Raw genomic sequence first — 17,883 nt, 5'->3', positions numbered from 1 at the left:
CTAAATGGCAATTAAAAATTGTGAGAAGTTGTTGATGAGCTGTATCACAGCAAGAAGCCGCGTGCATAAAAGTAACGTGTAATAATACGTTTTTAGTGTTCTACGGTTATACGATGACAAGATTTCTCCACGATGGGTCCTGAGAAAATATGGATAATATCTATCTATCTATCTATCTATCTATCTATCTATCTATCTATCTATCTATCTATCTATCTATCTATCTATCTATCTATCTATCTATCTATCTATCTATCTATCTATCTATCTATCTATCTATAAAAGAGTATATATTATATATATGTGTGTGTGGGGGGTTGTGTATGTGTGTGTGTTTATGTATTGAGGTAGATAGGTACGAAGGCATGAGACAGATAGGGGATTATTTAATTAATGAAAATCTGAACATACAGTTTAGCACTAATAATCTGGGCACACTACGCGCTTTCAAGATTTTGGTATAAAATTGAGTTGAAATTGGGTTCAAGATGGGCTCGAACATAAATAAAAGAATGGGTAATCAGCCGGTCACTATGATAAGCACGTAGCATCCTTGATTTGGAAGATCTTCGTTGAAATGATGAAATCTCGGACTAATATCAGAGAGTTTGGTCGAATAGATCGCTGACATATGTAAGTGTATGAAAATGTACTGAAATTTAATGAAACCTATTACAATGAAAAGAAAGACACAGTATTAAACCTAGAAGACTGATCTTGTTCTAGCGAATTCAAAATATTTGTTTATACTGGTCTAATTAACTTGATCTAGAATGATTAGTTTGGTCTCAAATAGAACAGAATAGAATAGAATAGAATAACATTATAAAAATAGAATAGAATAGAATAGAATAGAATAGAATAGAATAGAATAGAATAACATTATAGAATAGAATAGAAAAGAATAGAATAGAATAGAATAGAATAGAATAGAATAGAATAGAATAGAATAGAATAGAATAGAAAATAATTGTATGTAATAAGATAATATAGGTAAAAGTCAGAACAAAGATGAAAGAGGAACAAATTTTATTTAAACTTTGTTGCACAGATAGTATAGCACATTGCATAAGTAGAGGATGAAACGGTCGTGAGAAAAGGGTCGTACCAAAGTGAGAAAGAGTCAGCTTGCCAAAGAGTTTTAGATACTTATGGGACGCTTTTCGATATCTTAAAAAATAGACTGTCTGTCGAGTTAAGGTGGGAACACTGTCACGTCATTTCGTGCCTTTCACTTCGGCGAATATACGGGCACTTCAACAGAGTACCGGACCGTGCACGCCGTATTCGCTCAAAGTCTCCCCCGCAGCTGACCAAGGTTGACCGAGTAGAGTTTAACGAAACCCCGCTTTAAATAAAAGAAAACTTTTAAGGGCAGTTGGATCATTCTAATGAAAGTCTGGAAATCTCTTAGAGGATGTTGGGATTCCGACGAAGACACGAAACACGAAGAGAGCTCCTTATCGGATTTCCGTCCTTTGTCGAATAAATACTTGTAAATGCGGGTTTAATCCGTAGCATGTCGTTTTGATAAACTCATTCAACTGAATCCAACGCTTTACGGGGCTTTAACGGGATCACACTGGCCTCACAAATCATCCAGAGATCTTCATTATAAGCTGGAGGAAATCTCCCTCCGACCGTCTCGTAATATTTCGGTATTTGATTTTTATGGAAAAGTTAAAAGGATAGCCCCAGTACGTGTGGCCGGGATCGTGTGACAGGGAAAATATACACTTGCGACTCGGTGAAATAGTCGACAAAATGAAGGAGATAAGGTGTCGTTCTCTTGTGACATACACTTGCGGTGTCAATCAGGAACACTCACTAAAATATGGCGGTTGCTCTTGCTTTTGTAGGCCGATCCGAGTTTTTTGTAATGATTGAAGCGGCAGCGTGGCATCCGTTTTCAGGACGGTCGAGATTCCGGTCATGCCGAGTGCGTTTGTCGTTTATTTTGAGGTCGGGACGCTGTTATGTCTGGACAACCGCTCTCTATGACTTTTTCACCTTGTCGCCTGCCAACTTCTTGTTTTTTGATTTATTCGAATTTGTAGACATAATGTCCGACAGAAAGTTTGTGTACAAACGGCTGAACAAATTGAATTTTCTACGGAATATTAAATCAATCTGAAAGGCAACAGTTTCGCTTAACTGGAAGACTTCGTGAAATATCTTCACGCTATCTAAACAACGTCAATGATCCAACAAAGTTCTGAAAACACTTTCCCGCCTCCGTACCGGAAAGTTGGAAGTCGATTAGTTTCGGGTTAAACTCGCTGAGGAAATATGTAAATTGTGTCAGCGGCCTTCGGGTCCTGACGGGTCATCAGAAGTCAGACCTCCTCGGTTGAATAATGCACAAGTGCATATATATTCCCGCTAACATTTTCCAAACTTAGGCAGAAATGCTGACGTCATGTTCACTGTTCGACGTATTCGTAGATCAGAAATTTTATGAACAAAGCTATGACATTTCCATAAATATTTATAATATATTTTTTCGGAAACTTGAATTTGTAGTCAGTGCTTTCGTTTTTAGTATAAGAGTGTTGAAGAATTTGATTTGTGATTCATCAAAATTCATTCCACTCTCATCAACCTATCCTGGAATCTTTATCTGAATCTGATTCCAAATCCAACTGCTGAGAAAAGACAACGTAGACATTTTTTGTCGCTAAAAGTCGACTATCCACGTTCACAAAATCGGTGAGGGCGGTGCAGTTGACGCTAATAAAAGACGACCCTGGCCGTCTTAGCTGACGATAGATTGGACAACTTGAAGCAATCGCTGGAGCCACTCTCAAATCAGCACTTCTAGAGCGATCCTCAAGAGAAGAACACTTTCGCCTCAAACATTCCTAAACTGCCTTTCGGAGTTTCATATTGGATTTGGCGAAGAAGCTAGCAACTGTATCCGATTTCAGACCCGGTAAAATTCACAGCATGCCAGTCCAGTGATATATACTGTGAATCTTATTTAGTTACTTATTTTGCAAACGAAAAACTCTCGTCCCCGGGTATTTTTTTTAAATCCAGGGATAATTAGACCTATCATATCGCAAGCGAGATTATTTTCTTAATATTATTTGTCAATCAATTTTCACCTGACATATTCGTCTTGCCTGTTTTCCTAAGATACTTTCACGTGCAATTGTAAGGGAAGCTGTAACCTATGATGATATATTCACAATTGTTCTTTTCCATGCCAACTACTGTTTCCTGTTCTACTCCTCAATGCATATTGACATACACGGTATTCTGCATGTCAACTCAGCCTGTACATGGGCCAACTGCATTGTTATCGTCAACGAGTGACTTTAAGTCCGGACTTAAATTCAAATGTAAATAATATCCTTATACTTTATGCACGTTGTGTTGACATAGAAGGTGTTTCAACATATTTTAAGGGTGAGCGGAACGAGACTATGTATTTGACATCAAAGACAAAAACAGTCAAAATCATCAAAAGTTACCGTCCCTTTAACGTAGTAGGCATGGCTCCTCGTCAGAAGGGAAAACGAGCTAGAGAGTTCTCACATGTTCTTGATATTTTTGCACGTATCGGCAGCACCAGGCAAGACAAGATATGGAAGACCAGCTACCCAGAAGGATGTTCACAAGTCCAGTTGCGGAGAGAAAGAGCCAAACCGCCGGAGAAGATAAAATGTCCGAAATTGAAGCAATGGGGATGGTAGCGGAGGATCTCTCCGTCTCTTCCTTGGAATTCCGAGAGAAAAGAGACCGCCCGGAATCTAAACTTGGAGATGACCCTCCTTGTTTCCAGGACGACAAGACGAACTCTACGCTAGATGTGAAAGAGGAAAGAAAGGAGAAATCCATCGCCAAGAATGGAACGGATACACGAAAAGGTTTGGCAATTTTAGTTTTCCTCACTCATATTCACTATGGTTTCAAATTGTTCATTTGTGGATCTTTCAATACAGCAGTCAGAAAAATACAACTTTGTTCGCGCCTTATGACAGACTCCACGGTCTGAGTGTAGTGCTCTGAACTCCTGAACACTACACGAATTTTCGAGACAATTGTTTACCTGGCATTTAATGTATACGTACAGTCCCGTAAACGTGCAAACCCCAAGAATAAGAACAACAAAACCAATGCCTCACAATTGCAAGCGAATACCGAGCTTTGGTAACCGTGACGTCATTGAGGAAAATGAAAATATCAGTACTGCCATTGCTAGTTTTCTTTAAGTTGAAACTAACAAGGTACTTTTTGTAGCCCCCGTTGGAATTATGATTATTAAATGCATCATTACAGTGATTTCTAATGAACAATAGAAATAAAATAATATCTCTCGCCACAATTCACTTTTTGTTTGTAAGAATCTCACTTTTTGCCATCAACGGCAAGAAGTGTTCACTGAATTTCTACACTACTTGCGTTCGATCTGTAGAATTTTCATCGAGTGGACGTTGCAAATTATGTACCTAAAGTTTGACAAAAAAGTATGCTGTTTCTGACAGCGAAAACAGTTGTCTGACCTCGTTCAGTGTATGTGTTGGAATTAGAGAAAGCCGAAAATTTTCTTATTCATATAATGATTAAAATTTTTAATCTTGCTTTGGCCGAAGAAAAGTATGCATTTATTTCGATAGACGTGCCTCTGGGAAATAAGTTAGAGATATGTCAAATGTGTTTGTATTTTGAAGCCCTTTGTTTGATTACTGTAGCAATAAAAAACCTGCAGAATTTGTGAAATTTCTTGACTGACGCTGACAGCGTCTCGCCGCTTCTTTACGATAGGGTGGATATAGTTACAGGAGCAGAAATTTCCATTTCACTTCAACGCACAGCAAATCTATTATCCTTCAAAACCAAAGCAAACAGAAATCTTACTCTCTCTTTCAGTGAGAAGGCAATCAATTGTTTCTTCATCTCCTCGCATCCCACAGAATATTGATGTATTTTGATTTAATGTACATCAGCTGTGATTTTCACATTTTCTAAATGTGGTTGATCCGTGTATAAATCACGGCTGTTCCCACCGTGCCACTTCTGTAAAACCAAAGCGCACCGATGAGTTTTGTAGACACACTTTACGAATATAGATACAGCTATAGATTTGAATATAAACGCATATATATATATATATATATATATATATATATATATGCATATATAAATTTATGTGACATATACAGGTCGAATCATATATAAATGCATTATATAAATGCATATATGTGTATTCATGTTCATATAGTATATCCTTGTTGTGTTTTAATATCAACTACAGTTTCTTGTTCTACCGCAAAGCATTTCGTGATCCACAGTATTGGACTTGTCAATTCTGCCAGTACATGTGTAGACTGCACGTTATTATTAAATGCACTCAGGCCTTGTCTAGAATTTAAATGTGAAAAAGTTAACGTGTAAACGTTTTTTTGACAAGCAATAGTGGGTGTTTGGAAATGCCTTAGGGAGAAAGAAGAACAAAAACTTGCAGTTGATATACAAAAAAAAATCAGTAGAAATAGTCAAAAGCTACAGTTATATGCTTACTGGTTCTATATTGCAACAAAGAATACTTCATTAGATTTCAAGAGTAATTATTTACCTGGTTGGTGCATTGCACAAAAGTTATAATAAATTGTAATATACTACTCATCATTGTAATCGTCCGATTTCAAACACAAAGTGGCCCACTCTCACATCGCACGATATCTATTAAAACTTTGGTAAAAGAGTTTACCCCTATAAACAAAAGGTAAAAGTTTTACCTCAAATTGATTTCACTATCGTCTTCATACATATCTGAGTGTTGCGTTAATAACACTCAACTTTGCTTTCTAAATTTTTTAGACAGAGAGTTTCAGACTCGAGACTCGTGAAATATATTCTCGACCTCGGGTTGAAGCCGTTGTGTGGTTGCGTCTGGTTCCCATATCTTACTAGTATACATTATACGTCCATATAAATCAGTGGTAAATCCTAGGGAAAAACTAGTCTGACGATTGCTACATGCATGAAACTTAAGTAACAGATATAAATACTTTGCTTGTACTTCAAGTAATTTAATTTGTTAAACATATACACACACACACACACCACACACACACACACACACACACACACACACACACACACACACATATATATATATATATATATATATATATATATATATATATATATATATATATATATATATATATAAATACACAAATTACTTCAGTACAAAGTTATAATAATTTCATGCATCCTGCAATCCTCAGACAGAAGTACATATAGATATATTGGAATTTGCAGTGCTCGACGCCATATTATATATATATATATATATATATATATATATATATATATATATATATATATATATATATATAATATATATATATATATATATATATAATTCTGTCCTCATTTGATGTTGCACATTGATGCAAGCCTAGATACACAAGGCTAAGACACTCTCACCTTGTCAGTAGATGGGGTTTATGTTTGTTACTTATAAGAGTAGTACTGAAAAAATATGGGTTTCAATGGTTTTTCACTTATTTTGCTAAATTTAACATTTCATTGTGAACGTATTTGCATTACAGCGTAGTAGATTTATCAGACTGTATGTTACAAAATGTGCCTGAAATTACAAAACCCGTATTATAACAAACAGTGTGCATATTCGCTCCTCCACACTGCCTGTTTCGTGCAAAATATCGCGCTTACACTCAAATCTGTTGATTCTAACTTTTCGAGCACTGAGATATACAGAACCTTCTTGCATTCGGTGGAATTGTGACAGCCTTACGTGATCACACTATCAGATAGTACACTAGGACTTACAGACGTAATTTGAAGTGTTATCAAAGAAACCACAAATGCTATGCCGAGATTTCGCCAATTGATTGGCGTATTCGTCAACAGTGATTATGTTGTCGCTTTCTAGTTGCATAATTTCTCAAGGATTTCACCGAGTTCCCAAGACGAGATCTCGCGTGATACCAATCGATTCATTTTCAAATTCCTGTATGAACAGAGCAGCTGATACAGATTTTCGTCAAAATAAAAAGAAATCGACATTTCAAATTGTGCTATTATTCTTAATCCCTTCAACTAACAAACATATCAATCAGTCAAAAGAACGTTATCTCTGATACTGACATCATCATCAATATTTCTCATCGCTCGTTTATCCAAACTGTAATTATACACACAGTCCCTTCTCCATTTCATGTCCCAGGACATTCTCAGTCACGTGACATGACTATCTGTAAGGACAAGTAGTAGAACGCACACTTCAAGAATACCGTTATGTTTTACCAGAAGAAGGGCGTAAGTTTTGTAACGATCAACACAATGAAAGCCAGTTCTTTGCCCGTTCTTGACAACGAACCTTCCATTTTTTTTGTTTGTTTTGTCGTGTTGGTTCGGCAAAGACTTTTAAAAGACTTGATTAATCGTCTAATAAGTAAGTATAATGCATAGAAACAGTCATTGATGTTATGAATAATCTTGACATTGGAAAGGCAGACTATATGTCGCTAATATGATCATAATTTCTTTACAGTGAAATCGAACTCAAAACGACTTGCCTCTGATATTTGACAAAAGTGGCGTGATTATGCGATTTTAATTTTCTACTTTTTCCTTGGTATGGGATCGTTGCTTTTTTCATTTAATTTTCCTTTACTAACTGCAAGAAAAATAATCTTCCTCATTAAGCTTATTACTCAAGGGTATTGAAGAAAGACACTCATGCAGATTGCATCTGTTGAAAGTTTGAGATGGCTATGCATCGTGACCTAACCTTGCTCAAAATAACATTTTTGCAAAGACTCGTTCAATTTTCATTAATTTGTAAACCAAAGACTAAAATATTGGTTTGTTTCACATTTTAACAGTGACAAACAGTCATTAGTTAGGTGGGGAAGAAGTGAAAATTATGCAAATGTATGCAAATCACCAGATTTCCTGGGTTCTTTATCGTCCTGCATACAACATTTCAAAAAAAAATTAAGTCCACTCTGGCTGGGTCAAATTTTGTAAAATGTTCATATTATGTTCTTGAAATAATATATTACAAAACAACAATTTTGTTTGGCAATAAGTTCTTACATTTTGAATAAGAGTTGTTTTAATTCGACTTAGCATGATTCCAGTCACCTTTATGAATGTCCGCCTGAGTCTTTGAACCCCTGCCATTTGAGAATGAGAATAGATGATGCTACATTAAATTGTCTTTTTATCTACAGATACTCTAGTTTTAATTGAGAGATTAAATTTCATAAACTGTGCCGAGTTTTTGACTTAAATTAATGTTTATCATTAATACCAAATTGAGGTTTTCTATCCCAAATATGTATCCTATACATCCTTGGAGTAACTTATTGCCACCATACTAAACTTTATATTCTCTGCTTTTCGAAAGTATATAGTATGAGGGTGTTTTCACTTCATCTTTGATAAGAAACAGTGCTTGAATAATACATTGTTATGAATCACGTAAGGTTTGTTTGTCAAGACCAATGCGAAGGGTTTTCGGAATACACCTATAGAAAAGATGACGCGCATGTCTCAGAGTGACACCGGCGATGACCAGAAAGCAATATAATTTCTTTTCATCATTACAGAGTTTATAAAATGACTGTTCCTATGCGTTACGTTTCATAGCAAGGAAGATTACGTTACACACCTGAGCATTGCTATGTTAATAGCGCCCCCATGCGGACTTAAATTACTCTACATGTACTTGTCAAATCGAACGAGTCTTGAGCACGTAAAGGACGTGGTTCTTGACTCCGGTTTCAACCTGAGTGATTCTTCAATTTAGGGGGAGGGGAGAGTGTCTGCAAAAGGTTCTGTTATATCTGTTTCCCTAGCATATCGGAGTATCATCGGTAGTATTCGCACAAAGTTACAAAACCGAACGACGAGGAGGTAAAATTTTTGTGATTTGTTCGTAACGTAAGAATGCAGGAGAAAACGATATCTGAAATTTGCTCTAAACTTTTAAGTAGCTTTATTCTTCCATAAGATTCATATGGTAGTGATAAATTGACACCGTTCATTGTTTCTTATTTTATGGCAGAAATACTGTGAATGAAACATTACAACAGATGTACTATTAAACATAACGATGCAGCTGCAAAATATCTCACTTACGCCAATATATGCGTAGCTTATCATACGAAAAAGATCCTATTCCAAAGTTTTCAAAGTAATCTTTCTATTCTAGATACAGTGTTGACAACAAAACTTTCGTCGATTTTAATGGTTAAGCAGAATATCACTACATTATTTTTTCATCAAATTAATTAGACGAGCGTTAACGGAAGTTGTTGAACCACTTAAATAACCAGAGCACGCAAGAATGGTACAAAGTACGATGTCAATTTATCTATTCTGACACAGACTTGGTCTATAGGTTGAGGGCGCTGTTTAGGCACGAGTTCAGATGCCCTCCGCCGAGTTACAAACCATACGTGCATGTTGTAGCGCAAGACACATCTCAGGACACAATATTCATAGACTTTTCCCACCATATGCATTTTCTTTGTTTTTTTTACATCACTCGTCTTTAAATCAGAGTTCTGATTGACTAGGGTCTTAATTCGAAGGAACGAGCCTGTATACTTGCTTTTTGAGTTTACATTTTGAATGATGTTTTTCTCCTGAGTAAAAAAGTAGTGAGATCACGTAGAAAATGTGTCATCCCTGGTTTTTAATATCAGGATTACGAATGTCTCAATAAAGAAGTAAGTTTACGAGATCGAAACCCTTCTGGTTGCATGATACACCTATGATTCGCTGATGGAAAATAATGGAAAAGTTTTAATAATTATTTTAATTAGCTTTATTGTTTGTATTTTCGATTTATTTCTGTCATCTATATTTTCTCAATGGGCAGCTGTCATGCTTATTTCCATGTTTGCATAATGAGACTGAACAATCTTATGATGGTTATATGAGATAAGTCTATCCTCGCAAAAATAAATCTCTCCTGCAAACTAAAGTAAATTTATCACAAAAAAGGGAATAAGGTAACGTAATTATTAGAGACTAGTGTAGTCAGTACGGAAATATTTAAAAAGGGCAAATAACATCACTATAGAGATGTATTATAGAGATTGTAACCATCGTCTGTTTTCAGGCTTGGTGAGGACTCGATAAGTCCATCCCAACTCAGTTTTTGAAATGTTTACTTTGAGACGAAACGTCAACGTCAAGTTCAAGTCTGCACCGGACCGAAAAATTGATGACACCATGACAGCTTCGCAGAATAGAAACAATTTTGAAACGTCATCTGAAATTATTTTTCCGCCATTCCTCCATTTTCAGTTTATGATCTGCAGGAAATTGGAATTCAATTAAACTTCCGCCGTCATAGTTATAAAAAATTTCCCCCAGCGCAACTCCATGATGTCGGTTCACTAGCTTGATTTATTTGCTGGGCGCAGCGGATCTGACATTAAACAGTAGTTAGAACTCAGAGAGCACGCACGATGAAACGACGCTCGGCATTTCCGCCAAAAATTACTCATGCATTAAGATGGAGGTCCTCCATTGCCCGTGTCCATTCGGGGGATTTACGGTGGCTCATTGAACACGTGCCGTGAATATTAATGAGTGATTATGCAAATCGATGGCTCCAGAGGGAGTCGTTCCCCATACAGGGTTAATTTCTTTATTAATGTAATACTAGTATGTCGCTGCTATCAAGCCCAGCTGACAATCCCAAAGTTTATATCTTCCGATAAATTTCTCTTCTTTTTTTGACAAAGCATCGATTTTCTCTTTGTAATACAATCTCATAACACGGATATACGAAAACCTGGTCATACAATGCAAACAATAGTTTTCTTTATTAAATTTCGACTGACGGTACTGACATGGAACATTTCCATACATTTGCGCAAAACTTATGATTGACACAAATGAAAAAAGGGAATATCGGAAACGTTCTGCGAATCACTCCCTGGCAGACGATATCTGGAAGGTTCTCATCTGTATTCATTCATCTCATTTTTGTATGAACTGATTATTATGATGGTTTGTAGGCAGTGATTTAAAGGAACAAAATCGCCATATTTTCAAATTATTTTGGTTATTTTGTTTTGAGTTAGAAATTATTTATCTTGTTCTACTTACCGAAAAATATTTAATTATCAATCATACGAGCTCTATACTCACAACTTGCTTATGTACACACATAACTTGTGTATTATACTGATGACATAATATTTGGTACGTACCATTAATCAGTCATCAAAGCATACATCGTTACATCTACAATCATGCAGTAGAAATCTGATAAGTTTATGTTGAGCAGAACAACATTAACAGTTCCTCACACGAAACAAAATAACAGAAATGACTTAAAAGATAGCGACTTTGTTCACTAAAATACCCTTGACAAGAGTGCCGTGATGTATCTTGGGAAATGAGGTCAAATGTCTAAAGATAGAAAGAAAAAGGTCATTCTTATTTTTTCTGACAAGGTAGTTGCTGCCACTGATTACACATTTTTATGGATGGAGTCTGATTGATGACACAGCCAATGTTTGTCATCGAAAGCAGCGCCATTCCTCTTGGCACCATCGTGATCAGGGCATTATTTTTGTGTCAGCCAGCATGGCATCTGTACCACCTCCATTCACACAAGGACCACTGCGGGCACCACAATCATTGCCACTGTCAGCTCAACCAATGCTACAAACCCCGCGTTCGAGTGACACAAGAAAGCTTGTACATCTCAACTTTTACCATAGCACCACATGTTGCAATGTCTCTAGTTACAGCCATCACCACTAAATCCGCCATTATTGCCACAACAGTCACTCCTCTGCCTTATCCTGCCTCCACCCCCACCCCACCACTACCAGAACCTGAACCAGAACCACTACCACAGCATTGCAACCAGCACCATCGACACTGCCAGCCACGCCCGCCCCACCATATCCCTAATTACAACCGCCGCCATCACTAACGCTACCACCATCGACGCACCAACAACCAGTACTACACACAACTGCCGCCATCAACCTTTTCTACCGTCTTTTCCTGCGATCACCACCCCACATCACCGTCACATGTGCGAACATGTACCGAACACCGTGACACTTATCAAATCAAGATACACGACCGATACCTCCACACAATGTCGACGACATTCCAGCAACTACTGGAATACTTCCCGCATTAATTTACTTCATCAACTGCTAAGTTTTCCCCCAACGAATCCCAAATGAATCCTCTCACCATAGATTTCGTTGCGAGTAAGGTAACAAAAATCGATGTCTCGGTCACATGGTCAGATTCTTCTCTGGTCGACAAGATATGTTCAAGTGATCTTTTACTGATCATTCTTCCAATGAAAGCCCAACCATGACACTAACAACCATCACGTCAGTATTTCGAAAGTTTTTCGACGCTTTTTGACTAAATCGTTTATTCGCCTGTTTAACATTCAGGGTCACTTAAACATACATGTAAGTGATAATAAGTTCAGATTCTTCTGTTGGCCAGGTATGAGAAGGTTGTGTGTGCATCCGGGTTAATTGCAGGGCCCTGCCTGGCAAGGCTCAACGCGCTTACGGGATCACAGTCCAACCATAGTATTAATCCATAAGCTGCTATTGACTATATGGGACGAAAGATACAAAGACCGGTATACAGTTAGTCTTACAATAAACAAAAAACAAACACACAAACGCACCCATATATAGGGAGGAGGCGTGTATGACTACCCAAGACCAATGAATGATTGACAGCAACTTGTTTGCAATCAGATTACTTAAAAACGGCCCCATCATAAACTATGCATGAAAGAAAAAAATAATCTCGCAAGAGGTCAAGATACAATGAGAACAGAGAATCCGCCTGCTCGACCTCGCGTTCTAAATCTCTGAATAATTAGTGACTTCCTCTTCAATTTGGTTGACATTTTCAATAAACTTTAATCTGCGAAGAGTGCTCGTTTCGACGGTGCAAAGTCGGCGTACTAGTTTTGTTTGCTGTCGTGAGAAGCGACTTACTTTCTGACTCACGGCTCAATCTGCGCCTTTTGTTTGTTTTTTATTAAATTTCAATAATGTAACTTTGCGAGTGGATAACACTGGATTAGGTTTAATCAACTCTTCTTCGTCAATGGCAAACCTCCTAAATTGTGTCGGGCAGTTATCGGACACAATCTAAGTCCTGCGAAGAAAAGTGTCCTCAACAGTCTATTTATCCTAATGAATGGCGTACGACTGATAGAAATAATCCCAACCTACACTCGAATAATCATTTTCTTAAGAATTAGAGTCTATATAGGCTCCCGTTTTCTATATATTTAATAAAAATTTGGCTCCCGCAAAATTCAACTCACTTACTTAGTAAGTTTCAATCAAGCATTGATCATCGCCTCTCTGATTTACACTGTCTAGTGACCTATTGCTATTTAGGCGGGAAAGATATCGCGCGGGCGAAAAGATTGAGATTCAGTCGAATCTTTGAAATCCCTGAAAAATTTGGCGCGAAAAATCAGCTTGATCCACTACATCAACCACAATTTTGAAATAATTGATTAATGGCCGACGAGTATATCGCGGGACTGACAGGTTCAAACTAATGACGGTAATATAATCCCTTTAATTTGCATATTAAATCCCTCCGAAGGTTCTCGTCAATTAATTTGTACGAAAAGCAGAATTTTCGCTCAAAATTAGCTCGACACAGAGCGGTGACGTTTCAAGGCTTCGGGCATCTGCCGAATTAGTCAGAAGTTTTTTTGAAGACTCGGACAAGTTTCACACCAGTGTCACCGTGACAGCACAATGTTTTACAGCCACCCGAGAAGTGTCGCAACGGCGGCCAAAACGGCCAAACGTATGTATTTACAGCAATTTAAATTATCGATATTTACCGTCTAGTGACGGAGTTCACCTAAAAGCATACGGCGACTCGGACACCAGACAGTCGCCACTAATAATAGGTAAGAAAAGTGAAATCATAAAAACAGTCGTCTGAAAGTTTTAACCTTGTAGTTGTGAATTTAGCGTTTTCTTGGCATGCGCTGTGAAGTTTCAAGTTCCAGCAGGTACTCTAAAACAGTGAAAAACATCTCTTTGTTTTTGTTCTCAGGAAGATATGGTCAGGCATTTTAGGTTATTTTATGATTTTAGAGGCTGGAAAAATATCTCGAGGCAAAATAGCATGGAAACATGTCTGTTCGGCCTATCAGCGTCTGCTGTAGCTTAGTTGGTGTGCCCAAGTAAGCCTTCAAAGTCCAGACACAAATCTGAACGCCGCCGTGAAATAACCACTAAAGCAATGTAAATCTTGTAAAATAGGCAGATTTGAAGCCAACAGATTGCCCTGAACGTTGGTGGGATAGTCTGACAGCCCACAGAAAGTCCATTTAAATTCCGACGACTAACTTCTAAATAACGGCAGTAAACCAAACGACTGGCCCGGTTAATCCGGTGGTATTAAATCCCGCTGTTTAGCTCAGGGACTGGATTGGAGAGAGAAAGAACTCTGGCACCCAGCGGGATTAGGCCATTATAAACAGACAGTTGGAAGAGAATTGATTTTCATTTACGTCGTTATCCGTCGAAGAAAATCGGGATTACAGAAAAGTGATTTTAAGCAGGTCATTTTAGTAGAATTTCCTCTCCCGATAGTGGTCGGGGCGATTTCAACGAAAATAAAAATGGCGTCTTCCCCTCTGGGCACACGGCCTAAGCGAGTTAAACTGAACGGCGACGCAAGTGTTCTTGAGTCATAATACGATTTCTCAGTTGTGAAAAATCGGATGATGTTGAACAACTGATGCAAGTCCGGGAGTCATGGTGAAGTTCAACCATCGATATCCCGGATTAATATAAATACCAGAGCTATTCTTTGCATACTGTAACATACTCGCATACCGTTAGAGCAAGCGATCGTCTGCGAGAAGAAATGCATTAAATTGTCATCGCCGTTTATACTTGAACAGCTCTGTCGCCATCTACTGAACGAACCACATTTTTCCGCTTGTTCTACATTGAGCAAGTGCACCTTAAAATTTAATGTCGTCTGCTTCTAACAAAACGTACAGATAAATATTGTGTTTGTTTAATAGCCTATAACAATACAAGCCGCCAAAATGAACGGAACCGGCGACTAATTCTTTACAAGTCGTCCGGAAGGTAGAACGATGACGCTACAGCAAAAGCCGCGTACACCACGGCAGTAGAGTAAACGAAAAATGAATTATTAGCTGACCATCTTAGGTGATTACGGGCCCATTTTTTATTATTTACTAAAACGGGAAGAATTCCCCGATGCAATTCAAATGAAGACGATTTGAAATTTTAGTAAGCACACTTCACGCGGAGCGGATTAAGAGGAGATGTCGGTTTGATCATTACCGATGCAGGGTTTGTGAGCGTGTCGTTTGACGTCGAGGCTGTTTGCACAGGGACGGGGGAATCAAGGCAGCTCTCTGTTAGCCTAAAGATTACCGAATAAAAATAAATTACATCGGAGCAGAGTCCAAGAAAAAAGAAAAAAACCTCCGCCCGGAGGAATAATATTAAACAGATTGCTTGACAATTCACGCAAAATGACGTCACTCTGTCTCAGTTTGATTTCGAAATATTTTAATTATTATTTTTCCCTTTTTCAACACGACGTGAATGATAAGGCCCTTTTCCTTGCCGTTGAATTTCATATCTTCGTGCCGTCGCCTGACAATTTTGGTATCTTGCGTAGTGCACTGCGTTTAATCGTGACGGAGAATGTGGAAGTGGTTCGCCACAACGACATGATACGGCTTTCGAAAAAACAAACACGCTAGACGCATAAAAAACACCGGTTCCCTTTCAGACACAACTCGATTTAGAACTAAAGCAAAGCAAAGCAAAACAAAATAAAACAGCAGCAGCAGCCGACAAACTTTTAGGACATGCCAGGCAAACTTCAGTTTCTCCTTGCCCGCCTTGTAAGACAGAAACGTGAAGGAACACTGAGCATAGTTTCCTGCGTCGGTGCCAGGTATCTTTCGTTCGTGCGGGCAGACGATTACGTCTTGTGACCGACAAAACCACTTCATTCCGTGCTCAATTTACATAAACTATCCCCGATCTTGTTGCAAATTTAAGAGCTCCCTATCACACGTCTTGTGCAGCGCTTTTTTGAACTATTTGGCTTCTTTCACTCGAACAAAACAGCGGAAACTGCGAACGACTTGAGAAATGAGCCTTCATGTCGAGCGGATATCCCGAAATTATCTTCCGAATAAGTACACCATGGGGATCGGAACATTTATATACTTCTGACAGGGATCGCGTGGACGAAATCTCTCATCTGGGGTAGATTTTATGGAGAACTGTAAATTTCTAGGAATTGGGAATAGATACATTAAAATCTTCTCAGTTTGAAACCATTGGTTTGCATTCTAAGTGGTCTGTTCCAGCCTTAATGTCGTGTCAATTAGTTGAGTACATGATCGCATGTCGCTAGAAGATTGGACGGGACATAATAGTGTTTGACCCGGCAATAAGTCAACAGCTTCCGAGGTGATGTTTGGGGAAAACACGACAATCAGTGAAACACTGGGCTTTCATGAAATCGAATGACAATCGACAACTTGAGTTACCATCAAGTACTCTGATACCCAGGCTAAAAAAATCTGCATGAGTGAAAATATCGATCAACCAGACATAACTTCTTGGTCTGAAGCAATTCTCAGAAAAATGGGGTGAGAGAGGGGATAAGCCATACACATACCATATCGCTTCTGATACCATTTACCTCAATTTCTTTTTGTTGTGTACCGCGCCATGATGCGTTTCCAACGAGTCCAGAGCCCTGTAAAACTATCTTTATTCAAAGTTTTTCAACCAGAACGAAAAAAATGTCGGCTCTCGATTACACGGAATCAAGGCAACCTTTATTGGTGCCCGACTTTAAATTATGGTGGATATAACTTTTCAAAAAGAAGGTAATATTTAACCCAAAGCTCTATAGCAAAACAAATATTTTCACTCGAAGTAATCCGTGTAACATTAACAACGAAAACAGTGTCACGAATAGACGGACCACAGACAACCACCATCGAACTAGAAGAGGAAAAAGTCATATGAAGCTGTAACATATGGACCCAATATGATCAGGATTAAAGTTTTGAAAGACTTAAAATAAATTGTTTTTAATAACAGAAAAACACAAATACCCGCATACCTTGAAGTTAACAGTAACGTCAGGCATGTGCGCTAATATCTGAAGACTCGTCAAAAGAACCGCGAGCTAATAAATAAAAGATTTAAGACATAAATATATTCATAAAGACAGTCTTTTTTTCGCGAGGCTAATTATTTTGTCTGTTACAGAATTCGAGTTGCCGATCCTCGTATTTAAGGTGAGCCAAGGAATGACATTGTATTTCAAGTCAGTTGTCTCTAGCGTTAGAGCTTGAACACATGGCTTTAGATCTGTATCGTACGAAGTGAATCCGATGCGGAATTAATAATCAATTACGCGTGCGTGCAACGTGCACTGCACAAACTTATTAAGTAAATCATGTTTTCTTCGAGCGCTGGGCAAGAGTTTGTTTCTTGAGAAAACAAAATGCTAAGTAAAATACATAACTATCTACAGGAATAGTAAATATTACCAGCATCCCTAAAATTGTTTGCTGAAGATCCATAACACACGTTTTCCTTTAATTGAGCCAACCGACCCGGCCTTGTCAAACATTTCGACATCGCGATCTTGCTTTATTTTTTTCACTGAAAAATATGCAGGATTTTACGATATTCTCGTAAACTTTGCCCTACGTTGGCGATTACAGCGAAGTTCTTATCTATTGAGGTCAAAATTGGACTTGGCAATGCATAAAAATTCTGCAAACGTGAGAATTTTTGTAACATTCTCATCGCGACAGCACAACTA

The 17,883-nt window shown here is 38.0% G+C and overlaps 1 protein-coding gene across 1 annotated transcript in view; it reads left to right on the top strand.

The window, feature by feature from the left end:
* Positions 1 to 17,883, top strand: part of LOC139122550 (pituitary homeobox x-like) — a 38,008-nt gene that overhangs the window by 1,015 nt on the left and 19,110 nt on the right. Inside the window, exon 2 of the mRNA XM_070688038.1 lies at positions 3,572 to 3,872. Within this exon, the coding sequence (XP_070544139.1) occupies positions 3,590 to 3,872 (283 nt within the window). The 5' untranslated portion in view covers positions 3,572 to 3,589. The remainder of the gene's footprint in view (positions 1 to 3,571; positions 3,873 to 17,883) is intronic.

The sequence above is a fragment of the Ptychodera flava genome, chromosome 22, assembly GCF_041260155.1.
Source record: "Ptychodera flava strain L36383 chromosome 22, AS_Pfla_20210202, whole genome shotgun sequence".
In the NCBI taxonomy this organism is placed as follows: domain Eukaryota; kingdom Metazoa; phylum Hemichordata; class Enteropneusta; family Ptychoderidae; genus Ptychodera; species Ptychodera flava.
This window is presented reverse-complemented; position numbering and strand designations above follow the sequence as displayed.